Source organism: Bos indicus, chromosome 9 (assembly GCF_029378745.1).
Source record: "Bos indicus isolate NIAB-ARS_2022 breed Sahiwal x Tharparkar chromosome 9, NIAB-ARS_B.indTharparkar_mat_pri_1.0, whole genome shotgun sequence".
NCBI classification, from domain to species: domain Eukaryota; kingdom Metazoa; phylum Chordata; class Mammalia; order Artiodactyla; family Bovidae; genus Bos; species Bos indicus.
The window spans coordinates 40,851,110-40,878,277 of record NC_091768.1 but is presented as its reverse complement, the minus strand read 5'-3'; the positions used below and the strand labels follow the sequence as shown (position 1 = coordinate 40,878,277).

Below are 27,168 nucleotides of genomic sequence, written 5' to 3'. Positions count from 1 at the left end.
CTTTGTGACCCCATGAACCACAGCACACCAGGCCTCTCTGTCCATCACCAACTCCTGGACCATAGCCAAATTCATGTCCATTGAGTCGGTGATGCCATCCAACCATCTCATCCTCTGTCGTCCCTTTCTCCTCCTGCCCTCAATCTTGCCCAGCATCAGGGTCTTTGCCAATAAGTCAGTTCTTCTCATCAGAAGTTTCAGCTTCAACATCAGTCCTTCCAATGAACACCCAGGACTGATTTCCTTTAGGATGGACTTTGGATCTCCTTGCAGTCCAAGGGACTCTCAAGAGTCTTCTCCAACACCACAGTTCAAGAGCATCAGTTCTTCTGCACTCAGCTTTCTTTACAACTCTCACATTCATACATGACTACTGGAAAAACCATAGCCTTGACTAGACAGACCTTTGTTGACAAAGTAATGTCTCTGCTTTTGAATATGCTGTCTAGGTTGGTCATAACTTTCCTTCCAAGGAGTAAGCATCTTTTAATTTCATGGCTAGAGTCACCATCTGCAGTGATTTTGGAGCCTAAGAAAATAAAAGTCTCATGTTTCCACTGTTTCCCCATCTATTTGCCATGAAGTGGTGGGATCAGATGCCATGATCTTAGTTTTCTGAATGTTGAATTTTAAAGCCAACTTTCTCACTCTCCTCTTTCACTTTCATCAAGAGGCTCTTTAGTTCTTCACTTTCTGCCATAAGGGTGGTGTCATCTGTATATCTGAGGTTATTGATATTTCTCCCGGAAATCTTGATTCCAGCTTGTGCTTCTTCCAGCCCAGCGTTTCTCATGATGTACTCCGCATTGAAGTTAAATAAGCAGGGTGACAATATACAGCCTTGACGTACTCCTTTTCCTATTTGGAACCTGTCTGTTGTTCCATGTCCAGTTCTAACTGTTGCTTCCTGACCTGCATACAGATTTCTCAAGAGGCAGGTCAGGTGGTCTGGTATTCCCATCTCTTTCAGAATTTTCCACGTTTATTGTGATCCACACAAAGGCTTTGGCATAGTCAATAAAGCAGAAATAGATGCTTTCCTGGAACTCTTTAGCTTTTTTGATGATCCAGCATGTTGGCAATTTGATCTCTGGCTCCTCTGCCTTTTCTAAAACCAGCTTGAACATCTGGAAGTTCACGGTTCACATATTGCTGAAGCCTGGCTTGGAGAATTTTGAGCATTACTTTGCTAGCATGTGGAGAAGGCAATGGCAACCCACTCTAGTACTTTTGCCTGGGAACTCCCATGGATGGAGGAGCCTGGTGGGCTCCAGTCCATGGGGTTGCACAGAGTCGGACACGACTGAGCGACTTCCCTTTCACTTTTCACTTTCATGCATTGGAGAAGGAAATGGCAACCCACTCCAGTGTTCTTGCCTGGAGAATCCCAGGGACAGGGGAGCCTGGTGGGCTGCCGTCTATGGGGTTGCACAGAGTCGGACACAACTGCAGCGACTTAGCAGCAGCAGCAGCAGGGTACATTACATATTAACAGTGTTACTGTAAAATGCACGTGAATTAGGATGCTATAGATTTCAACACTGCCATATGGGATTCAAATATAATTGTACATATACCAGGTTAACATTTTCTCAGATACTGTGAAATCAGAGATAAAAATAAAGATTCTGGATTTCTTACCTCTTGCAGAACTTCATCTAAGATCTCAGCAATTTTTTCATGTGGCTGTTCAAAGTTCATATTCTTTGCCATTTTTACTGTCTCATTTATTATGGAAAGAACTTCTGGATGATCAGCAGTTACCTCTTCTATCTCATAGTCTGTTACATCTAAAGTAAAGTAAATCAATACATTAATGCCCTTAATAATTTTAGTAGACAATGTTATTTGCAACAGAACATGATCGTAAATACCTAACCCAAGAAAGCACTCTTTGTGTTACTGCTGAACATGCCAGAAAAAGGGAGAAATGAACTAGAGAGGAAATAAGTCTGGAATCACAAAACAGTAGAATAGTGGCTTAAAGCCAGTGCATCAGAACAAAAGCATATGAGGCAAGAAAAAAACTCATGTCAGGCAGGAGTAAAAACTCAGAAAACCAGGGAGAAGAGGTAGGAAGCAAAGGCTTCCAGGAGTCAAGCTAAAAGACAGGCAACTAAAGAATGAGTCAGAAAACAAAATAAATGCTTTCAATTAATAATTGTTTTTATTATTTATTGTTGGCTGTGTTGGATCTTCGTTGCTGTGCGGGCTTTTCTTTAGTTGGGGAAGAGTTCTAGTGGGGGCTTTTCTCTAGTTTTGAAGACTTCTCTTGTTGTGGAGCATGGGTTCTAGGGCATGTGGGCTTCAGTAGTTGCAGCACGTGAGCTCATTAATTGCATCTCCCGGGCTCTAGAGCATAGGTTCAATAGCTGTGGTGCACAGGCTTAGTTGCTCTGTGGCATGTGGGATCTTCCCAGACCAGAGACTGAACCCATGTCTCCTGCACTTGCAGAAGGGTTCTTTACCACTGAGCCACCAGGGAAGCCCTAAATTGTATGCATGAGACTACATGGGACAATAAAAGGAGAGGGGGTGGGCAAGAGGATGGTAAAAAAAGGTAGCATAGGCTGGTTTTTCAGGTGTTAGCCTTGATTCCTGCCTCACTGTGTGCTGAATGTTTTCTTACATGGCTGAGCTGGCTTATAGGCTGCACCATGATATAAACATTTATCCATGTGTCTAACAGGACATGAGATTGGCAGCGCCACCAGACTGTGGAGCGACTCTTCTACCTCGGCCTTTCCAGTAGTGCTTTCTGAGCTCCATCCATCAGGGTCTCCTGCCAGAGCCTAATTGATCCTCTCGCAGAAAAAATCCCAAAGGACTTTTGAGGAGCAGCTTCCTGCTGCCCTCTCTGTCATGAAGTGAGAAGTCCATTCTCAGAGATACAGAAAACCAGCAATTCCTGGATAGTCAGACGTAAGAACCCAAGATCTCATAGCCTGGGAAAGGGGACATGAGGAAGCAGAAATAGCCAGGCAAAAATACTAAATGTGCCACAAGATACTACTTGCCTAAACAATATCCAGTTCTCCTTTCCTGTAGTAACAGAATGCTGATTTTGTTAGGGTCAGCAATGTGCTTAGCTGTTTAAAAACACTACATCTCCTAATTTCCCTTATATTGATAGTTTCACTGGTAGATAAAATGCAAGAAGAACTTTTTGGGGGTGAGTCTTGTTGTTTTCTCTTTAAAGAGGAATAACTCAGCAGTGGCCACAGGATTGGAAAAGGTCAGTTTTCATTCCAATCCCAAAGAAAGGCAATGCCAAAGAATGCTCAAACTACTGCACAATTGCACTCATCTCACATGCTAGTAAAGTAATGCTCAAAATTCTCCAAGCCAGGCTTCAATAGTACGTGAACCATGAACTTCAGATGTTCAAGCTGGTTTTAGAAAAGGCAGAGGAACCAGAGATCAAATTGCCCAACATCTGCTGGATCATCGAAAAAGCAAGAGAGTTCCAGAAAAACATCTATTTCTGATATATTGACTATGCCAAAGCCTTTGACTGTGTGGATCACAATAAACTGTGGAAAATTCTGAAAGAGATGGGAATACCAGACCACCTGACCTACCTCTTGAGAAACCTATATGCAGGTCAGGAAGCAACAGTTAGAACTAGACACGGAACAACAGACTGGTTCCAAATAGGAAAAAGAGTACATCAAGGCTGTATATTGTCATCCTGCTTATTTAACTTCAATGCAGAGAACATCATGAGAAACGCTGGGCTGGAGGAAGCACAAGCTGGAATCAAGATTTCCAGGAGAAATATCAATAACCTCAGATATACAGATGACACTACCCTTATGACAGAAAGTAAAGAAGAACTAAGGAGCCTCTTGATGAAAGTGAAAGATGAGAGTGAAAAAGTTGGCTTAAAAGCTCAACATTCAGAAAACTAAGATCATGGCACCTGGTCCCATCACTTCATGGCAAATAGATGGGGAAACAGTGGAACAGTGGCTGACTTTATTTTTCTGGGCTCCAAAATCACTGCAGATGGTGATTGCAGCCATGAAATTAAAAGATGCTTACTCCTTGGAAGGAAAGTTATGACCAACCTAGACAGCATATTCAAAAGCAGAGACATTACTTTGTCAACAAAGGTCCGTCTAGTCAAGGCTATGGTTTTTCCAGTAGTCATGTATGGATGTGAGAGTTGTAAAGAAAGCTGAGTGCAGAAGAACTGATGCTCTTGAACTGTGGTGTTGGAGAAGACTCTTGAGAGTCCCTTGGACTGCAAGGAGATCCAACCAGTCCATCCTAAAGGAGATCGGTCCTGGGTGTTCATTGGTAAGACTGATGTTGAAGCTGAAACTCCAATACTTTGGCCACCTGATGAGAAGAACTGACTCATTGGATTTGCTGGGAAAGATTGAGGGCAGGAGGAGAAGGGGATGACAGAGGATGAGATGGTTGGATGGCATCACTGACTCAATGGACATGGGTTTGGGTGGACTCTGGGAGTTGGTGATGGACAGGGAGGCCTGGCATGGTGCAGTTCATGGGGTTACAAAGAGTCAGACATCACTGAGCAACTGAACTGAACTGAATTGACTGAACTCAGCTGGATGGAGTGCTATTTTTTTGTCTCTTGCCTTTTCTCTCTTCTTGCCCATTGATGTAACAACTGGCACACTAGCAGCCATCTTGTGAATTATTATGGTAGCCACATGCCAGGAATGACAGAACAGAAAGACAGATATCCTATCTTTCCAATATTCTTGTTCATGAAAACAGTATATCACATTCTTCTATCTGTGTTTCTGCATGTCCAACTGTTCATATTATAGTAGTCTTTAAGACAGAGTAAAGGTTTCCCTGATAGCTCAGTTGGTAAAGAGTCCGCCTGCAAGTAGAAGACCCTGGTTCGATTCCTGGGTTGGGAAGATCTTCTGGAGAAAGGATAGGCTACCCACTCCAGTATTCTTGGGCTTCCCTTGTGTCCCAGCTGGTAAAGAATCTGCCTGCAATGCGGGAGACCTGGGTTTGATCCCTGGGTTGGGAAGATCCCTGGAGAAGGGAAGGGCTACCCACTCCAGTATTCTGGCCTAGAGAATTCCATGGACTGTATAGTCCATGAGAAGTGGAGGGGGTGGGTGGGACAAAGAGTTAGACATAATTGAGTGACTTTCACTTAAGATAGAGTAAGTTGATATTAATAAGATTTTTAAGTAAAAAAGTACATGGTTATCCTTCAAAATTCTAAAGGAATTATTTGTGATTTTTACCACAGTATAAGAGAACCAATTAAAAGACATTTATGTGTAGCAGAACCAATACAATATTGTAAAGTAATTAGCCTCCAATTAAAATAAATATATTTAAATTAAAAAAAAAAGAAAGTTATGACCAACCTAGATAGCGTATTAAAAAGCAGAGACATTACTTTGCCAACAAAGGTCCATCTAGTGAAGGCTATGGTTTTTCCTGTGGTCATGTATGGATGTTAGAGTTGGACTGTGAAGAAAGCTGAGTGCCAAAGAATTGGTGCTTTTGAGCTGTGGTGTTAGAGAAGACTCTTGAGAGTCCCTTGGACTGCAAGGAGATCCAACCAGTCCATTCTGAAGGAGATCAGCCCTGGGATTTCTTTGGAGGGAATGATGCTGAAGCTGAAACTCCAATACTTTGGCCACCTCATGTGAAGATTTGACTCATTGGAAAAGACCCTGATTCTGAGAGGGATTGGGGGCAGGAGGAGAAGGGGATGACAGAGGATGAGATGGCTAGATGGCATCACCGACTCGATGGACATGAGTTTGGGTAAACTCCAGGAGTTGGTGATGGACAGAGAGGCCTGGCGTGCTGCGATTCATGGGGTTGCAAACAGTCGGACACGATTGAGCGACTGAACTGAAGAGAACCAAATCACCCTAGTAATAATTTACCTTTTTTGGAATCCTTCTTTAGATCTCGACTAGAGTCTTGCTGACTTCTTTGACGTGTAAACATTTCACTTATTTCTTTTTCATCTGAAAATAAAACTCTGTTAAACACATAAAGAACAGTACTTAAACTGTAGGTGATTCCTAAGGAAGATTGTGGTATGAGCCCAAGGACCCAGGACTCAATGCTCCTAATTCCTTAAAAATTTAAAATAACAACCATAATAAACAAATAGGTAGACATATTTATCAGCAGTAGAAAATACAGATAAGAAAACCAGGAGTAATTTCAGTTTCATATGATGCCAATGGATGTAAATTGGAAAAAAATAAAATTTTCCCTTCCTGGTGTCACAACAGACTCTCTTGCTCCAAGAGGTAAAAGGTGTGTTTATCTCAGACACATGGGGGAGAGAGGCTGTCTTTTACCACGGCACACCAGCAGTGCTGGTGATCCTCTGGCAGTGAGTAGAGGTACTGATGATGTTGCTACATTGGACGGCTTCCCCTAAAGAGGGAACAGGTAGTACGGGGGAGGGCCTCTCTGTGTACATATTGGTGCTGGGAACTCTCCAGGAGCAGAGATGGGGTTCCCAGATGTCACTTGGCAAAAATGTTAATGTCCAGGTCCTTCTGTGAAGTGTGTGTGTGCGTGTGCATGCAGGCTGGGAAAGGAGGAATGCCATATATGATTCTGCCAGTGCCCAGTTCAATTCCTACTCAGCTTGAAATAAACACAAGGCAAAGACACATCTGTCTGAATCAGGAGGAGGAACCAAATAAAGAAGATCAGCCCTACATTATACAACACAATAAACTGTAGATGGAGTTGAAAGCTAAATACAAAAAGGCAGCACCAACTTAAAAAAAAAGTATATATGAAATCTCTGGTTGAGAGGAAGACTTTTAAGCCAGAAAGTAAATGGAAGAAATTAACAAATGGAAATTAATTATTTGACTATGAAAATGTGAAAAACTCTGCTACCTCAAAGTCAGCAAGATGAGTTAAAAGACAAACCACTCAATTTGGAAAAAAATATGAAAAATAAGTGACTAATACAGAACATTTATATTAAAACCATATAATTGATACAACATTTTAGAAAAATGGGCAAAAGACAAAAATGGTCACCTCAGAAAAGAAGAAATATAAATGGCTAACACAGTATTACAACACTAAACTTCAGAAATAGTCAAATAAAAATTAAAATAATATTTAAAAAGAGAAAATACTGAAGAACCTAGGACATGTATTTGCATATTCCTGATGGGAACATAAATTGAAACTTTATGCAAAGCAATTTGACTCTCTATTGCTTCTTACTCATTAAACTAGTAACTCCATTTGTGTCAACATACAGGCAAAACTTTATGTAAAAAATACAATGGAAAAAAATTCTTTGAATTTTTTAGTAGCAAAAATATAAGTTTTCAATGTAATGAACTAGTTAAAACTAATACCTCTAAATAAAGAAATTATGCAGTAATTTTAAATGATGGTTAAATTATTTTCTAATGAAATTATGTAATTAAATGTAACACAAATAAAAAATAAAAGTAGTTTACTTTGTATGCTCTTGATTATGTTAAAATATAAATGGAAAAGTTTTAGAAGAGTGTAAAGTGAAAGTGTTAGTTGATAAGTCATGTCTGATTCTTTGTGACCCCATGGACAATTAGCCTGTTAGGCTCCTCTGTCCACGAAATTCTCTAGTCAAGAATATTGGACATGGTAAATAGCACTAAATGATAAACACTTCACAGCTACAACTCTGGGTTTATGATGCTCTGATTCCAGTCCATTAAAGGAAGCAGAGAGCTTTTAAGAAAGAATTTGTTATTGTACAATAATGATTGTATCGTGTTTGGAAAGATACAAAAAATTTTGTAGAGCGTTCCAATAGTATTAGACTTGTGTTCTGTTTTCTCCTTCATTCTAGTAGATCAATTTCTGTTCTACAGCTGGTCAGTTTAAATCTGTAAGAGAAAAACTTAACTCTTTTACTCCTAAAGTTTCCAATTTGAGGGTGAAGGGAGGATAAGTTTAAGCTTCAATATAAACATGATAACACATGAAATAAATGGAAATAAGATCTACACGCATGGCATTAGCAGCTCATTTTGTTACCATCTTTATCATCTGACTTCATTTTGGCTTCTTCATTGTCTTCTAAAGAGCTTTCTCTTTGGGATTCAAAAGTGAACACTGCAGTGAAAGAATAAGACACTCCATCAGCTAATCTGTTTATACTAGGAAAGATTTGGCCAATAACATTAGCAACATTTTCTTTACCATCTTCATCAAGTGACGACTGCAATTCTTCTGCACTTCTGTATTCATCAGTTGGGACTTCACTTTCCCTCCTTTCAGATTCTCCTCGAAGGTCTTTTGAAGTTGACTGAGCTGTAAGATAGTAATTGACTGTGTTAGCAAAAGGTAGCTGGGGGGCAGGTAGACAACCTTGGGCATGTGAGTTCTAACTGAGTCAATGTGACTTTTGCGAATCATTTGCTTTCCCTGTCTCAGTTTGAATCATTTGATCTTCCTGTCTCAATTATTACTGGGCAAAATGAGGATCATTAAACTAAAAACACAGTTGCAACATCAAATAAGATAATGGGTGTCAACAAGGAACATAGAAAAGGCTTGGCACCCGGGAAGCCTGCTCCATGTTAGCTCCCATCTTTTGTGTTATTATATTATATAACTTTCTATGCTAAAAAGCCTCAATATTCTCCACTGGCAAAATTTCTTAAAAAATATGTTGGAGTAAAATCCCTGGCAAAAAAATATACAATTTTTAAAATTTTAAGAAGGGCTATGCAGAGTACATCATGAGAAACGCTGGGCTGGAAGAAGCACAAGCTGGAATCAAGATTGCCGGGAGAAATATCAATAACCTCAGATACGCAAATGACACCACCCTTATGGTAGAAAGTGAAGAGGAACTAAAAAGCCTCTTGATGAAAGTGAAAGTGGAGAGTGAAAAAGTTGGCTTAAAGCTCAACATTCAGAAAATGAAGATCATGGCATCTGGTCCCATCACTTCATGGGAACTAGATGGAGAAACAGTGAAAACAATGTCAGACTTTATCTTTTTGGGTTGCAAAATCACTGCAGATGGTGACTGCAGCCATGAAATTAAAAGACACTTAAAAAAAAAAAAGACCCTTACTCCTTGGAAGGAAAGTTATGACCAACCTGGATAGCATATTAATAAGCAGAGACATTACTTTGCCAACAGAAGTCTGTCTAGTCAAGGCTATGATTTTTCCTGTGGTCATGTATGGATGTGAGAGTTGGACTGTGAAGAAGGCTGAGCATCGAAGAATTGATGCTTTTGAACTGTGGTGTTGGAGAAGACTCTTGAGAGTCCCTAAAACTGCAAGGAGATCCAACCAGTCCATCCTGAAGGAGATCAGCTCTGGGATTTCTTTGGAAGGAATGATGCTAAAGCTGAAACTCCAGGACTTTGGCCATCTCATGCGAAGAGTTGACTCATTGGAAAAGACTCTGATGCTGGGAGGGATTGGGGGCAGGAGGAGAAGGGGACGACAGAGGATGAGATGGTTGGATGGCATCACCGACTCAATGGACGTGAGTTTGAGTGACGTCCGGGAGTTGGTGATGGACAGGGAAGCCTGGCGTGCTGCGATTCGTGGGGTCGCAAAGAGTCGGACACGATTGAGCAACTGAGCTGAACTGAACTGAATCTTATTGTCTGGGGGCTTACCTGGTGGCTCAGATGGTAAAGAATCTGCCTGCAATGTAGGAAACCTGGGTTTGATCTCTGGGTTGGGAAGGTCTCCTGGAGAAGGGAATGGCAACCCACTCCAGTATTCTTGCCTGGAAAATCCCATGGACAGGGGAGCCTGTCAGGCTACAATCCATGGGGTTGCAAAGAGTCAGACAGGACTGGGCACACATACCAGCTTCCCTGGTGGCTCAGCTGGTAAAGAATTTGCCTGCAATGCGAGAGACCTGGGTTTGATCCCTGGGTTGGAAAGATCCCCTGGACAAGGGAAAGGCTACCCACTCCAGTATTCTGGCCTGGAGAATTCCATGGACTGTCCATGGGGTCGCAAAGAGTCGGACAAAACTGAGCGACTTTCACTTCACTTTCACCTCAAGGACAGGAGCTTCAGGTGTCTTGTTCACCCCTGTAGCTCAATGTTTAGAACAGTATCTAACACAAGAAGGTGCTCAAGTGTTTGTTGATAGAATTATTCATTTTTGAATGAATTCATTTTTAATTTTAAAATTATTCATTTTTAATGAATTTTGAGTTCATTTCAAAATTCAATTTTGAATTCAAAAATTCATTTTTGAATCAATTATTCATTTTTGTTATTCAAAACTGAATGACAAGCCATCTTAGAAGTTTGAGTCAATATTTCCAGATATCTTACATATTTATTAATTGTCCAAGAGTATTTTTTAATTTTGGTCTTAATTCTGAAGATAATATGATAAACACATAAATTCATTCTTTATTATCTGTGCTCAATCGATCAGTTGTGTCTGACTCTTTGAGACCCTGTGGACCATAGCCCACTAGTTTCCTCTGTCCATGGGATTACCCAGGCAAGAATACTGGAGTTTGTTGCCGTTTCCTATCCCAGGGGATCTTCCAAACGCAGGGACTGAAGCTGTGTCACCTGTGTTTCCTGCATTCCAGGCGGATTCTTTACCACTGATCCATGATCATTTGGATGGCATATTATTTCAATGCTGGTCTTTTTGTGGTTGCTTTTTGTAATCTCTCAGGCACCAGGTTGTACTTTCTTACTTGATTATAGGTTAATGAGAAAGAAGAGAGGCAGATTTATTAGGCAAAACCTGTGTTCTTTCCTAGCAAAAGCTCAATATTGCCATGTAAGAAGTAATTTCCTTGATCTTTAAATAGTTTCCAGCATAGGAAATGATGGGGAGCTTTCCAGTGTATGTAAAAAGTTAGTGAAATCCTAATAGCAGATTCGGACAAATAGAGGATGTTCAAGTCTTAGCTATGCCACCATCTGGATGAATTTCAGGAAGCCATTTAACCTCTTGTGCTTCTGTCTCCTCATCGATGACTTTTTCATTTATAACATTTTGAATCTGAAAATAATATTCCCCAAATAAAAACACTGACTTACAATCAAGGCTGACGCAGAGACCTAGAACAACAACAGCAGCAGCAATAACACAAACTCCATGAGTCAAAGTGTCGTTGTTGTCATTGCCCCTGGTGTAAATAAAGGGGTAAATTCTGCCCAGGAAGCAGATCCATAAAAGAAAAGAAATTTAAGTTTGAAAACTCTTTATGATTCCTTTCCTTAGAAATCCACAGAGTTGGAATCTTTTTCTCAGTGTATGATTTGGGTTTATGTGTATTCATTTCTCCAACCACTTATTCTGAGGCTGCAGTGTGCAAGATGCCAGGGATATCAAGACAAACCAAGACTGTGCCCTCAGGGAGCCAGGCTTAACTACTGTTAAAACACACATTAAAAAAATAGTTCACCATTTTTAGCTTGTAGTTCTAAGAGAAGCCGTTCTTTGACAACTTTAATGGCTGCTTCAGTGGCCTCAGCTATAGTGTTTCTGGTTAACATTTCAAGGGCTTTATCAAAACGTGGTTGAATCACTTTATCATAGTCAACTACCTGCAAAGAATATTTGAGAAAACCAATATAAGCACAAGTTACTCTGAAAACTAAGCACATTGTTCATCAACATCTATTTCTACGGCTATACCTATGTATCTCAAAAATCTTAATGCTGCTTGAGGTATGTTATTTTCAGAATTCACCGATTTTTAAGTACTAGCTTTCAAAGAAAGCTAGTATATATATTATATATGTATGATCATGTAATATGTATTCAAATTACATATATATTTTAAACATCAACATTTTATTTATAGTCTAATACAATAAAAGGCACCCATTTTAAGTACAGAGTTTGATGAGTTTTTATAAATATGTACATAAAAACCACTACAATAAAAATATAGAACATTTTTATCACCCTCTAAAGTCTCCTCATCACCCTTTATAGTCAGTGCCTGGCCCTTAGCAACCACTTTGTTTACCATCATATACAGACAAATTTTGCCTTTTCTAGAATTTCATATAAATGGAAACAAACAGTATATAATCTTCTCCAAGCTTTTCTCCCTTAGCATAATGTTTTTGAGATTCAACAATATAACTGTATATCTCAGTGGTCTATTCCTTTGTGTTTTTGAGCAGTATCATTGTATGAATATATAGTTGTTTTTTTTTTAATTCATTCATCATGGACGTTTGGGTTATTTCTAGTTTCAGTTCAGTTCAGTTCATTTCAGTTGCTCAGTCGGGTCCGACTCTTTGCGACTCCATGAATTGCAGTACGCCAGGCCTCCTTGTCCCTCACCAACTCCCAGAGTTCACTCAGACTCACGTCCATCGAGTCAGTGATGCCATCCAGCCATCTCATCCTCTGTCGTCCCCTTCTCCTCCTGCCCCCAATCCCTCCCAGCATCAGAGTCTTTTCCAATGAGTCAACTCTTCACATGAGGTGGCCAAAGTACTGGAGTTTCAGCTTTAGCATCATTCCTTCCAAAGAAATCCCAGAGCTGATCTCTTTCAGAATGGACTGGTTGGATCTCCTTGCAGTCTAAGGGACTCTCAAGAGTCTTCTTCAACACCACAGCTCAAAAGCATCAATTCTACGGCGTTCAGCCTTCTTCACAGTCCAACTCTCCCATCCATACATGACCACAGGAAAAACCATAGCCTTGACTAGACGGACCTTTTTTGGCAAAGTAATGTCTCTGCTTTTGAATATGCTATCTAGGTTGAACAAAACTTTCCTTCCAAGGAGTAAGCGTCTTTTAATTTCATGGCTGCAGTCACCATCTGCAGTGATTTTGGAGCCCCAAAAAATAAAGTCTGACACTGTTTCCACTGTTTTCCCATCTATTCCCCATTTCTAGTTTGGGCTATTATAAATAAAGAAGCAATGAACATTTGTGAGAAAGTCTTTTTGTGGACCTATGTTTTCATTTCTGTTGGATAAACAGCGAGGAGTAGAATTACTGGGTCATATGATAAGTGTACGGAGAAGGCAATGGCACCCCACTCCAGTACTCTTGCCTGGAAAATCCCATGGACGGAGGAGCCTGGTAGGCTGCAGTCCATGGGTCCGCAAAAGTCGGACACGACTGAGTGACTTCACTTCACTTTTCACTTTCATGCATTGGAGAAGGAAATGGCAACCCACTCCAGTGTTCTTGCCTGGAGAATCCCAGGGACAGAGGAGCCTGGTGGGCTGCTGTCTATGGGGTCGCACAGAGTCAGACACGACTGAAGCGACTTGGCAGCAGCAGTAGCAACATGATAAGTGTATGTATGACTTTATCCTAAACCACTGAACTGTTTCCAGAGTGGTTGAAACTAGTTTATATTCCTAGCAGCAAAGTATTAAAATTGCAGTTATTCTATCTCATCATTAGCACTTGATTTTGTGAATCTTTTACATTTTAGCCACCCTAGTTGGTGAGAAATCTCATTGTATTGTAAATTTAACTATCCCTGCTGCTGCTGCTGCTAAGTCGCTTCAGTCGTGTCCGACTCTGTTTGACCCCATAGACGGCAGGCTCCCCCGTCCCTGGGATTCTCCAGGCAAGAACACTGGAGTGGGTTGCCATTTCCTTCTCCAATGCAGGAAAGTGAAAAGTGAAAGTGAAGTTGCTCAGTCGTGTGCGACTCTTCGTGACCCCATGGACTGCAGCCTACCAGGCTCCTCTGTCCATGGGATTTTCCAGGCAAGAGTACTGGAGTGGGGTGCCATCGCCTTCTCCATTAACTGTCCCTAATCACTAACAATTTTATGAGTGTATTGGTAGTTCATTTACCCATATGTTTTTAAGCATATGTTCAACTTTCAAAAAACTAGGTTAGAATTCTACATATTTTTGAATATAAGTCCTTTGGTAGATACTATACTTAATACTGAATATTGGGATGTTAGATTTCTATATATGCCTTTTAAGTTTAAATAATGTTTTCATACTTCTAGATTTCATTTTGCTTTTCCTTCAATATGCTTGTATTATTTTATTTTATGCCAATAAAAATACATCCAGACCATCACTTTTTTTCACACCAACATTTTTTAACTTAAAAATATGGCTTTATTGAGATATACCATCCAATTCACACAGTTAAATTAATCCATTAATTTTTAAAAATTTTATTTTTAACTGGGGAATAATTGCTTTATTAATACAATATTGTATTGACTTTCGCCACACAATTATGTGAATCAGCCATTAAGTATACATATGCCCCCTCCCTCTTGAACCTCCCTACCACCCCCTACCCCATCCTGCCCCTCTAGATTGTCACAGAGAACGACATTGAGCTCCCTGGGTTATACAGAACTTCCTATTAGCTACTAGTTTACTTATGGTAATGTATATGTTTCACTGCTACTCTCTCAATTTGTCCCACCCTCTGCTTTCCCTGCTGTGTCCAGAGTCTTGCCTTTATGTCTGTATCTCTATTCCTGCCCTGCAAATAGGTTCATCAGTACCATTCTTCTAGATTTATTAAATATGCATGAATATATGCCCTATCATTTTTAATGGATGTAAGTATTATATTAGATAAAAATATTACAACTTATTTAAAGTACCAATAATACATATTTTGCTATTATACACTAGGCTATGGGTATGTATATGTCTTTGACAGTTTTTTCAAGAAAAATCTATAGTTCAAAGGATATGCATAGATTTTAGACTTTTCTAGATATGTCCAATAGCTATCCAGAATGGTTACACTCTAACCAGCAATGTATGAGAATGTACTTTCCTAATCCTAGCCACCCATTGGTATTGGGTGATTTTTCAACAGTGAGGTTAACATAATATATCTCTGGGTTTTTTGGCCTCTCCCTGATTATTAAGGTGATAATCCTTTTCTCATGTGTAATGGCTATTTGAATCAATTATTTCATGAATTGCCTGTTTGCTATCTTTTTCTACTGGGGCTTTAAAATACTGATTTGTAAAAATGCTTTACATTTTAAAATTATAATTCTTTTGTCTGACACATACTCTGATGGTTTTAAAACATATCCACAAATTCTTTAATACTCTTTTCTTCAGAAGGTGAAGCCTAATTCCCATCTTCTTTAGTTCAGTTCAGTCGCTCAGTTGTGTCCGACTCTTTGCGACCCCATGAATCACAGCACGCCAGGCCTCCCTGTCCATCACCAACTCCCGGAGTTCACTCAGACTCACGTCCATCGAGTCAGTGATGCCATCCAGCCATCTCATCCTCTGTTGTCCCCTTCTCCTCCTGCCCCCAATCCCTCCCAGCATCAGAGTCTTTTCCAATGAGTCAACTTTTCGCATGAGATGGCCAAAGTACTGGAGTTTCCGCTTCAGCATCATTCCCTCCAAAGAAATTCCAGGGCTTATTTCCTTCAGAAAGAACTGGTTGGATCTCCTTGCAGTCCAAGGGACTCTCAAGAGTCTTCTCCAACACCACAGCTCAAAAGCATCAATTCTTCGGCGCTCAGCCTTCTTCACAGTCCAACTCTCCCATCCATACATGACCACAGGAAAAACCATAGCCTTGACTAGATGGACCTTTGTTGGCAAAGTTAATGTCTCTGCTTTTGAATATGCTATCTAGGTTGGTCATAACTTTCCTTCCAAGGAGTAAGTGTTTTTTAATTTCATGGCTGCAGTCACCATCTGCAGTGATTTGGAGCCCCCAAAAATAAAGTCTGACACTGTTTCCACTGTTTCCCCATCTAATTCCCATGAAGTGATGGGACTGGATGCCATGATCTTCATTTTCTGAATGTTGAGTTTTAAGCCAACTTTTTCACTCTCCACTTTCACTTTCATCAAGAGGCTTTTTAGTTCCTCTTCACTTTCTGCCATAAGGGTGGTGTTATCTGCATATCTGAGGTTATTGATATTTCTCCCGGCAATCTTGATTCCAGCTTGTGTTTCTTCCAGTCCAGCATTTCTCATGATATACTCTGCATATAAGTTAAATAAGCAGGGTGACAATATACAGCCTTGACATACTCCTTTTCCTATTTGGAACCAGTCTGTTGTTCCATGCCAGTTCTAACGGTTGCTTCCTGACCTGCATACAGATTTCTCAAGAGGCAGGTCAAGTGGTCTGGTATTCCCATCTCTTTCAGAATTTTCCACAGTTTATTGTGATCCATGCAGTCAAAGGCTTTGGCACAGTCAATAAAGCAGAAATAGATGCTTTTCTGGAACTCTCTTGCTTTTTCGATGATCCAGCGGATGCTGGCAATTTGATCTCTGGTTCCTCTGCCTTTTCTAAAACCAGCTTGAACATCAGGAAGTTCACGGTTCACATATTGCTGAAGCCTGGCTTGGAGAATTTTGAGCATTACTTTACTAGCATGTGAGATGAGTGCAATTGTGCAGTAGTTTGAGCATTGTTTGGTATTGCCTTTCTTTGGGATTGGAATGAAAACTGACCTTTTCCAGTTCCATGGCCACTGCTGAGTTTTCCAAATTTGCTGGCATATTGAGTGCAGCACTTTCACAGCATCATCTTTCAGGATTTGGAATAGCTCAACTGGAATTCCATCACCTCCACTAGCTTTGTTCATAGTGATGCTTTCTAAGGCCCACTTGACTTCACATTCCAGAATGTCTGGCTCTAGGTGAGTGATCACACCATCGTGATTATCTGGGTCATGAAGATCTTTTTTGTACAGTTCTGTGTATTCTTGCCACCTCTTCTTAATATCTTCTGCTTCTGTTAGGTCCATACCATTTCTGTCCTTTATCGAGCCCATCTTTGCATGAAATGTTCCCTTCGTATCTCTAATTTTCTTGAAGAGATCTCTAGTCTTTCCCATTCTGTTGTTCTCCTCTATTTCTTTGCATTGATCGCTGAAGAAGGCTTTCTTATCTCTTCTTGCTATTCTTTGGAACTCTGCATTCAGATGCTTATATCTTTCCTTTTCTCCTTTGCTTTTGGCTTCTCTTCTTTTCACAGCTATTTGTAAGGCCTCCCCAGACAGCCATTTTGCTTTTTTGCATTTCTTTTCCATGGGGATGGTCTTGATCCCTGTCTCCTGTACAATGTCACGAATCTCATTCCATAGTTCATCAGGCACTCTATCTATCAGATCTAGGCCCTTAAATTTATTTCTCACTTCCACTGTATAATCATAAGGGATTTGATTTAGGTCACACCCGAATGGTCTAGTGGTTTTCCCTACTTTCTTCAATTTAAGTCTGAATTTGGTAATAAGGAGTTCATGATCTGAGCCACAGTCAGCTCCTGGTCTTGTTTTTGCTGACTGTATAGAGCTTCTCCATCTTTGGCTGCAAAGAATATGATCAATCTGATTTCAGTGTTGACCATCTGGTGATGTCCATGTGTAGAGTCTTCTCTTGTGTTGTTGGAAGAGGGTGTTTGCTATGACCAGTGCATTTTCTTGGCAGAACTCTATTAGTCTTTGCCCTGCTTCATTCCGTATTCCAAGGCCAAATTTGCCTGTTACTCCAGGAGTTTCTTGACTTCCTACTTTTGCATTCCAGTCCCCTATAATGAAAAGGACATCTTTTTTGGGTGTTAGTTCTAAAAGGTCTTGTAGGTCTTCATAGAACCGTTCAACTTCAGCTTCTTCAGCATTACTGGTTGGGGCATAGACTTGGATTACTGTGATATTGAATGGTTTGCCTTGGAAACGAACAGAGATCATTCTGTTGTTTTTGAGATTGCATCCAAGTACTGCATTTCAGACTCTTTTGTTGACCATGATGGCTACTCTATTTCTTCTGAGGGATTCCTGCCTGCAGTAGTAGATATAATGGTCATCTGAGTTAAATTCACCCATTCCAGTCCATTTCAGTTCGCTGATTCCTAGAATGTCGACATTCACTCTTGCCATCTCTTGTTTGACCACTTCCAATTTGCCTTGATTCATGGACCTGACATTCCAGGTTCCTATGCAATATTGCTCTTTACAGCATTGGACCTTGCTTCTATCACCAGTCACATCCACAACTGGGTATTGTTTTTGCTTTGGCTCCATCTCTTCATTCTTTCTGGAGTTATTTCTCCACTGATCTCCAGTAGCATATTGGGCACCTACTGACCTGGGGAGTTCCTCTTTCAGTATCCTATCATTTTGCCTTCGACTTAATGACTTACTTTAAATGAATTATATTATGGTACATTTTTCATTTAAGAAGTGAAAAGGCAAAGCAGAACAGTAGAAAATATTTATAATGTCTATAACAAAAATTTGTATGTATACAACATAAGGAACTCCTGCCAATAATGATGCAATAAAGTTGGAATGAGCAAGAAGCTTGAACAAACACTTCTAAAAGAGAACACATGAATAACATATAAAAAATGTTGAACCTCATTAGTCATAAGGGAAATGCAAATTGAATCAGCTAAGTAGTTACCTTTCCTTTGTAATGTTTTGCAAGCAAATTGCTAAGTGTTGTTTTCCCTGAAGACTGAGGTCCAAATATGAATACTTTAAATGGTGGTGCTGGCATAGGTGGAATAAGATAGGGACGTGGGTTCAATAGAAATGTTTTTAATGCCTCTTCTGATGAAAGACAGTACATTTTACCTAGAAAACTAAAAATATGTCATTATCATAAACAACTGAAAAGAAGTATGGGCACATTTTAAAATTAAATTCTGAAAATCTTACCTACCTCACAGAAAAATCTGGCAATCCTTGAAAAATGTTACCTTCTTTTAAAGTCACAGGACATGTACGTCCCCATCGGCTTCTCTGCCATCTATATCTTGGTGCAATAAGTTTATAAGATGCGAGAGTACGGAACAGCTCATCCTGTTAGTAACAAACATTAAACGTGTGGGCATAAGTTTTGCTGAAATTCACATTATTATTTCATTTGTTATTTGACCATGCTCTACTATTTAAGAAATAATTAAGACAGGATTTTTTTTTCTTAATTGCAGCCATCTGCACTTGTCCAACATTTACTTAGATAAATAGTTTTCATTTCTGTTTTAAGACCTTGTTTAAATTTTACCAAGTATTTTCTGTTGTAGGTTAGAATGAGCATAAGGTGGATAAAGGGTTTTCTATAATCTATTTCAGGAAAGTTGGAAAAATTCTTATTGAAAAGGTTTGAAAATAGTTACTTTAGTTAATTTACCTAAGTTTTAAAATAGTAAGATGCCATAGGCATATTTGTATTGACTTAGCTCTTTCATTTTTCTTAAATATAAAGTTTCCCTCAGTAATCTTCCATTTATCACCTCCCAAGAAGTTAAGAACCACTGTTGCAGCATCAGAGAGCAAAGAGGCATGCTGGTTGTGGGGATCCTGCCTGGATGTCCCCAGTTGTAGGCTGCAAGAAGCTAAACTTGAAGGAAACTGTCAATGCTTAGGCGAGCTGTAGGAGACTGAGAACTTTGTCAGTGGGGTACACTGGGCTACACCCTTCTCCATGAATCAACAGACAGTGAGCTAGGGACTGAAAGTGAAAGTCGCTCTGTTGAGTCTGACTCTTTGCGACCCCACGGATTATACAGTCCTTGGAATTCTCCAGACCAGAATACTGGAGTGGGTAGCCTTTCCCTTGGTACACAGTTAAGTCAGGAAGCAGCTGCTTTTTCCTCACTATCCCTATTTCCTGTCCAAACTTGGGAAAAGTGTTTGGATAGCTGACCATGCTCCCCTCTCAAGTCTCTGGGCCATGTATCTATTGGGGCAATGAGAAGATAATCTTTCAGATGACTTTGATATCACAGCCTTAAAAAAGATCAGGACTGCCTCTGGTTAAACAAGGCAGACTAGCACACGCATTTGGGTTTGCTGATTTCCTAAAACCTTGCGGAAATCACAGCAGAATTCATTTCATGAGAAATGGACAGAGGAACAGGAGAGAAAGACCAGAAGAGCTGACAGCTGGGCAGTTGCAGCTAAATACTTCCGTAAACTAAAAAGCAGGTGGACTAGTGGTAACTGAGGTCAGAGGAAAGTGAAAGCTCAGTGTCTGTGGTGGCAGGGAGGGTGATGGAGGATGGGCTGAGGACAAGAAGCAGCAAGTCAAGTTCCCGAAAGGCTCAGGACCTGACAGCAGGCACCTCTGAAGAGGAGGAATGGACAGCAGAAGACAGGATTGGCTGAGAATCTTTAAGAGGAGGTTCTAGTGGCCAGGGCTGCACCCCACTTCACTTAGTCAGCCATTGCCTCTTCAGAAGACCTCAGCCAAAAGACTGGATGCTTCCCTTTGGGAGAGGCTGAACCAAAAGAGGAGAAAGATTAAGCCCATTTGGCTTTTCCTTGTGAAACTACCCTCCACTAGCCCTCTCCCTCTCTAGCGCCCTCCTCTCCTGCGGTTCACTCTTCCAGGGCCTCTCAGGCTCATTCTCATTCTTTTCCCGCGAGAAGTTGAGAACTAGCCACTGTGGCCTGCCGCCCACCATGCTCGGAGCTGCAGCAGTGCCCAGAGCTGCCCTATCCTGGCTTGCATCCTCCTCCATGCCATCATCCTTTCCCTGACGCCGAGACCCCGGGGTCTGCAGGCTGAAAGAACCTCCAGGTTTTCTGAATACTTTAAATTTTTCCTTCAATGATGACCTAGAAGAAGAGGCTCAGTACAGAGCCTCTGTGTGCATCAGGCCCACCTTTCCTCCTCTTCAGTATCAATTCGTGTTACCTATTCCCAGCTATGTTCACCCATTAAAATCTAGGGATTACACAGTACAGGAAAACAAAATGATCTCTATCCTTAAAGATCATTTTATTTGAATTATAATACCTACTTATGATTCTGGCATTAGTTGTTTAATTCCTATTTTTTTAAAAAGGCGAATCTAAACTTCCCAGAATAGATTAAGTCCTCCAGCTAAAAAGTCCTGGTGGCTCTTTTAGCACTCGGCAATTTATAAGTTGAGGACCGTCACATCCACATTACGTCACTTTAGTAGTTATTTTAAAAACTGGTTGAATGATGGAGGGAATGAACAAATATTTAGAGAATTGAGGGCTGTTGTGTCTTTAGTGTTGCGATTTTTTAAAACTAAACTTGGGTTTCTTTATTTCTTATTATACTTATGAAATTGTTCTGATTTATTGTCTTTCTTTGTTTCAAAACTTCTGTTTAGTGTTTACAAGGATATTGTGCCAATATTATAGCTTCTGAAAAATCAAATCTATTTTTATAAAAGGTATTCTGAGATCCCTTTAAACCTTGAAAGGATACAAATTAAGGGTGCAACATAGAGGGGAAGGGTAGACTTTCAAACAGTTAAAGGTAACTTACATTTTCCATTGTGTCATTAATATCTTCCTCTGTACTCTGAAGTTTGGTTATAACAGCTGCTCTTTTTAGGTTTAGATATTTAAGTCGATCCATAACCGTCTAAATTTAAAGGAGAAGTCTTTTTAATACATTGGCATTTGAACATTTCAAATATTTTGAAAAAGTCATGTGCTCATGAGCAGAATATTTACTTGTTCTTCCTGGCTTCTGGTAGACTGCTGGCAATTTTTAGTGTTGCTTGGCTTGTAGTTGCATCACTCCAATCTCTGCCTCTATTGTGAGCCATTTTCTCCCTGCATTCATAAATCTCTTAAAAGGATGCCAGCCACATTGGATTAGGGCCCATCCTAATTCACTGTGGCCTCATCTTAACTTAATTACATCTGAAAAGATCCTATTTCCAAATAAGGTCACACTTATAGGTATTGAAGTTTAGCTCCTCAATATTATCTTTTTTTGGGGAAACAATTCAATCCACTAGAGTCTGCCCTTTGGTCCTCAAATAGTCATGCCCTTTGAGGTCTAACACTGTGGGAGGTCTTCAGGCAGAGGGAAGAAGGCAGCCATGTAAAGATGGAAGCAGATGTTAGCATTAGCTACCACAAGCCAAGTGGTGCCTGGTGTTACCAGAAGCTGCAAGAGGCAACGATGGATCCCCACTTAGAGGCTTTGAATGGAGTGAAGCTCTGCCAATACCTCGATATTAGACTTCTAGCCTCTAGAACTGTAATAAATATCTGTCATTGTAAAATACCTAGTTTGCAGTACTTTGTTATGGAAGCACTAAGAAACTAATATACTATGTAGAAGACTATGAAACAGAGTCTGAGATGAGAGATGGTAAGATAGACAAGGTCCTGATGGAGTATTGCAATCTATGGTAGATTGTATTGTTTATTCACAATCCATTCTTTCCTCCTTTCCCTTGTTAATGTCCTAGTTTATGTGAGAATACTTAGTTCATTGGTATTGAGCTTCTCCATGTAACTTGTTCTGGCCAATGAACTGTAGGCAGAAGTACCAGGGTGCCAGTGCCAGCTGGGGCCTTAACAATCTTGGTGAATTTCAACCAGGCCTGGTGGAACTTCTGCCCTTTCCCTTGAGGAAAGTATCTCCCAGGTTGTAAAAAGTAGTCAAATTCTGAATGTATTTTGAAGAAGAAAAAGCCTGCTGTGTATGCTGACAGGTTGGTTGTTGGATGTGAGAAAAAGAGCAGCTGGAAGGACGGATGTGGCATTTACTGAGAGGGGAAATCTCTGGGAGGACTGTCTTTGGAGCAAGGTGATGGTGATGGTGGAACAGAATTTTTTGAAAATACTTTATTTATGTATTTGGCTGTGCTGGGTCTTAGTTGTGGCACGTGGGATCTTCAGTCTTCCTTGCAGCATGTGGGATCTTTAGTTCCTGCATTCTAACTCTTAGTTGTGGCATAAAGGATCTAGTTCCCTGGTCAGTTCAGTTCAGTCACTCAGTTGTGTCCGACTCTTTGTGACCCCGTGAACTGCAGCACTCCAGGCCTCCCTGTCCATCACCAACTCCCGGAGATCACCCAAACTCATGTCAATTGAGTTGGTGATGCCATCCAAGCATTTCATCATCTGTCGTTCCCTTCTCCTCCTGCCCTCAATTTTTCCCAGCATCAGGGTCTTTTCAAATGAGTCAGCTCTTCTCATCAGGTGGCCAAAGTATTGGAGTTTCAGCCTCAACATCAGTCCTTCCAATGAACACCCAGGACTGATCTCCTTTAGGATGGACTGGTTGGATCTCCTTGCAGTCCAAGGGACTCTCAAGAGTCTTCTCCAACACCACAGCTCAAAAGCATCAATTCTTCAGCACTCAGCTTTCTTTATAGTCCAACTGTCACATCCATACATGACTACTGGAAAAACCATAGCCTTGACTAGACAGACCTTTGTTGACAAAATAATGTTTCTGCTTTTTAATATGCTGTCTAGGTTGGTCACAACTTTCCTTCCAAGGAGTAAGCATCTTTTAATTTCATGGCTGCAATCACCATCTGCAGTGATTTTGGAGCCCCAAAAAATAAAGTCAGCTACTGTTCCACTGTTTCCCCATCTATTTGCCATGAAGTGATGGGACCAGATGCCATGACCTTAGTTTTCTGAATGCTGAGCTTTAAGCCAATTTTTTCACTCTCCTCTTTCACTTTCATCAAGAGGCTCTTTAGTTCTTCTTCATTTTCTGCCATAAGGGTGGTGTCCTCTGCATATCTGAGGTTATTGATATTTCTCCCAGCAATCTTGATTCCAGCTTGTGCTTCTTCCAGCCCAGCGTTTCTCATGATGTACTCTGCATATAAGTTAAATGAGCAGGGTGACAATATACAGCCTTGACATACACTTTCCCCAATTTGGAACCAGTCTGTAATTTCACGTCTGGTTCTAACTGTTGCTTCTTGACTTGCATACAGATTTCTCAGGAGGCAGGTAAAGTGGTCTGGTATTCCCATCTTTCAGAATTTTCCACAGTTTGTTGTGATCTACACAGTCAAAGGCTTTAGTGTAGTCAATGAACCAGAATTACATGTTCTTCTGGAATTCTCTTGGTTTTTTCTATGATCCCATGGATGGTTGCAATTTGATCTCTGGTTCCTCTGCCTTTTCTAAATCTAGCTTGTACAAATGGAAGTTCTCCGTTCACATACTGTTGAAGTCTAGCTTGAAGGATTTTGAGCATGACATTGTTAGCATGTGAAATGAGTGCAACTATGTGGTAGTTTGAACATTCTTTGGCATTGCCCTTCTTTGGGATTGGAATGAAAACTGACTTTTTCCAGTCCTTTGGCCACTGCTGAGTTTTCCAAATTTGCTGGCATATTGAGTGTGGCACTTTAACAGCATTATCTTTTGGGATTTGAAATAGTTCAACTGGAATTCCATCACCTCTACTAGCTTTGTTTGTAGTGATGCTTCCTAAGGTCCACTTGACTTTGCACTCCAGGATGTCTGGCTCTAAGTAAGTGATCACACCATTGTGGTTATCCAGGTGACTAAGATCTTTTTTTGTACAGTTCTTCTGTGTATTCTTGCCACCTCTTCTTAATATCTTCTGCTTCTGTTAAGTCCATACCTTTTCTGTCCTTTATTGTACACATCTTTGCATAAAATATTCCCTTGGTATCTTCAATTTTCTTGAAGATATATCTAGTCTTTCACATCCTATTGTTTTCCTCTCTCTCTTTGCATTGTTCAGTTAGGAAGGCTTTATCTCTTTGCTATTCTTTGGAACTCTGCATTCAGATGGGTATCTCTCTCCTTTTCTTCTTTGCCTTTCGCTTCTCTTCTTAGATATTTGTAAGGCCTCCTCAGACAACCATTTTGTCTTTTTGCATTTCTTTTTCTTGGGAAGTTTTGGATCACTGCCTCCTGTACAATGTTATGAACCTCCATCCATAGTTCTTCAGGCACTCTATCAGATCTAATCCCTTGAATCTATTTGCCACTTCCACTATATAATCATAAGGGATTTGATTTAAATCATACCTGAATGGCCTAGTGTTTTTCCCTACTGTCTTCAATATAAGTCTGACTTTTGCAATAAGGAGTTCATGATCTGAGCCACAGTCAGCTCCTGGTCTTATTTTTGCTGACTGTATAGAGCTTTTCCATTTTCAGCTGCAAAGAGTATAGTCAACCTGATTTCGGTATTGACCATCTGTTGATGTCCATGTGTAGAGTCATCTCTTGTGTTGTTGGGAGAAGATGTTTGCTATGACCAGTGAGTTCTCTTGGCAAAACTCTGTTAGCTTTTGTCCTGCTTCATTTTGTATTCCAAAGCCAAACTTAGCTGCTACTCCAGGTATCTCTTGACTTCCTACTTTTGGATTCCGGTCCCCAGTGATGAAAAGGATATCTTTTTTGGTATTAGTCCTGCTGCTGCTGCAAAGTCACTTCAGTGGTGTCCAACTCTGTGTGACCCCAGAGACAGCAGCCCACCAGATTCCCCCATCCCTGGATTCTCCAGGCAAGAACACTGGAGTGGGTTGCCATTTCCTTCTCCAATGCATGAAAGTGAAAAGTGAAAGTGAAGTCACTCAGTCATGTCCGACTCTGTGCGACCCCATGGACTGTAGCCCACCAGGCTCCTCCACCCATGGGATTTTCCAGGCAAGAGTACTGGAGTGGGGTGCCGTTGCCTTCTCTGGTGTTAGTCCTAGAAGATCTTAAATGTCTTCATAGAACTGTTCAACTTCAGCTTCTTCAGCATTAGTGGTTGGAGCATAGATTTGGATTACTATGATACTGAATGGTTTGCCTTGGAAACAAACTGAGATCATTCTGCCATTTTTGAGATTGCGTCCAAGTACTGCATTTCAGACTCTTTTGTTGTGAGGGCTATTCCATTTCTTCTAAGGGATTCTTGCCCACATCAGTAGATTTAATGGTCATCTGAATTAAATTCGCCCATTCCCATCCATTCCCATCCCGACACAACTGAGCGACCAACACATCCATTGTATGAAATACATTTTATTTATCCATTCATCAGTTGTTAGACATTGGGGTTGTTTCTACCTTCTGGCTATTGTGAATAGTGCTGCTATGAATATTCACATACAGATTTTCATTTAAACACCTGTATTCAGTTATTTTGGGCATATACCTAGGAGTTAAATTGTTGATTCATATGGTAACTCCATATTCAACCTTTTGAGGAACTGCCAAACTTTTTTCCAAAGTGGCCACACCATTTGCAGTCCTACCAACAATGTATGTTGGCCTTTGCTCGTGGCTCAGCAGTGCAGGAGATTGTAATGCAAGAGACTCCAGTTTGATCCCAAGGTTAGGAAGATCCCCTGGAGAAGGAAATGGCAACCCACTCCAGTATTCTTGTCCAGGAAATCCCATGGACAGAGGAGCCTGGCAGGCTACAGTCCATGGAGTTGTAAGAGTTGGACATGATTTAATGGCACTACCACACAGTGTATGAATGTTCTGATTTTTCTACATCCTCACCAACATTTGTTATTCATTATCTGTTTTTTTTTGTTTTTCTTTTTAATTTTAGCCATCTTAGTGTTTTTGAAGTGATATCTCCTTACAGCTTTGGTTTGCATTTCCCTATTACTCATGTTAAGCATTGTATCATGTGTTTATGGCTCTTATCTGCTTTTACTCTTTTTCAAGATACTTTTTGTCACACAGAGGTTTTAAATTCAAATGTAGTTTTGATTTAAATATGGACAGATGAATAAATATCATATCAAATTTTAAGTGTCAAAATGAATTTTTCAAAAATAAATGGTATTCAAAATGTAAATCTATTTCTGATACGAAAATAAGTATCATTCAGTCAATACTTTTTTGATTTTCCAAACTGTGACATATTCTTACTGAGCATTGCACTTACCATGAACAGCTCCTCTGGGGGCTTATTTCCATCTAGCTCAATGAGATACTGGGAATCATGTTCAGCCATTACTTCCTGCAGATAATCAAAAAGAAGCCTTATCATTCAGGATCATTGGCAAAAGTTCAGTCTTCATATACCATGAAGAAATCTTAAATGCTAAATTATTTGCTATATACATGACATACTGGATGTTATTTTCAGTGCTCAGGAGAACTTTTACAAAAGCCTAAACTAGTCATACCATGAATTCTGCTCTTTCTGTTTCTTCTGTTTTTCTCTACAGTGAAGCCAGGCTTTCCCAACAGAGATGTTTGGGGGCATCCATCTCTCTGCATATATTCATAGAATAATTTCTGCCAAACTGCTAGATGAAGAATGGCCTTGGTTTGTTTCACTTTTTATTCCCCTGGCTGTGGGTGATGTTCAGTATCTAGAAATCCATCTCTGTAAACTACTGAACCATAACCTCTGTGCATTTTGTTAGACCTTTCTTTTCCTTAACATTCATGAAAAGTCTTTAACCTTTATCTGCCATATGGTTTGCAAATGTTTTACCTGACTATGATTTATCATTTGACTTTGTTAATGTATCTTTT

The 27,168-nt window shown here is 40.2% G+C and overlaps 1 protein-coding gene across 9 annotated transcripts in view; it reads right to left on the bottom strand.

The window, feature by feature from the left end:
* The window catches only part of AK9 (adenylate kinase 9), a 116,920-nt gene that overhangs the window by 62,401 nt on the left and 27,351 nt on the right, over positions 1–27,168 (bottom strand). For 8 of the 9 annotated variants that reach the window (XR_011568444.1, XR_002181411.2, XM_070795983.1 and 5 more), the window contains 9 exons: positions 26,570–26,644; positions 21,200–21,298; positions 18,614–18,753; positions 18,353–18,533; positions 11,402–11,543; positions 8,188–8,298; positions 8,023–8,100; positions 5,898–5,981; positions 1,642–1,790 (listed from right to left, as the gene is read on the bottom strand). Coding sequence is in view for 7 of the 9 variants with exons in the window: in XM_070795983.1 (XP_070652084.1) it covers positions 1,642–1,790; positions 5,898–5,981; positions 8,023–8,100; positions 8,188–8,298; positions 11,402–11,543; positions 18,353–18,533; positions 18,614–18,753; positions 21,200–21,298; positions 26,570–26,644 (1,059 nt within the window). In the remaining 2 variants the exon portion in view is untranslated. Of the gene's footprint in view, positions 1–1,641; positions 1,791–5,897; positions 5,982–8,022; positions 8,101–8,187; positions 8,299–11,401; positions 11,544–18,352; positions 18,534–18,613; positions 18,754–21,199; positions 21,299–26,569; positions 26,645–27,168 lie in introns of those variants that run through there. The other variant, XM_070795985.1, reaches the window with a different exon arrangement.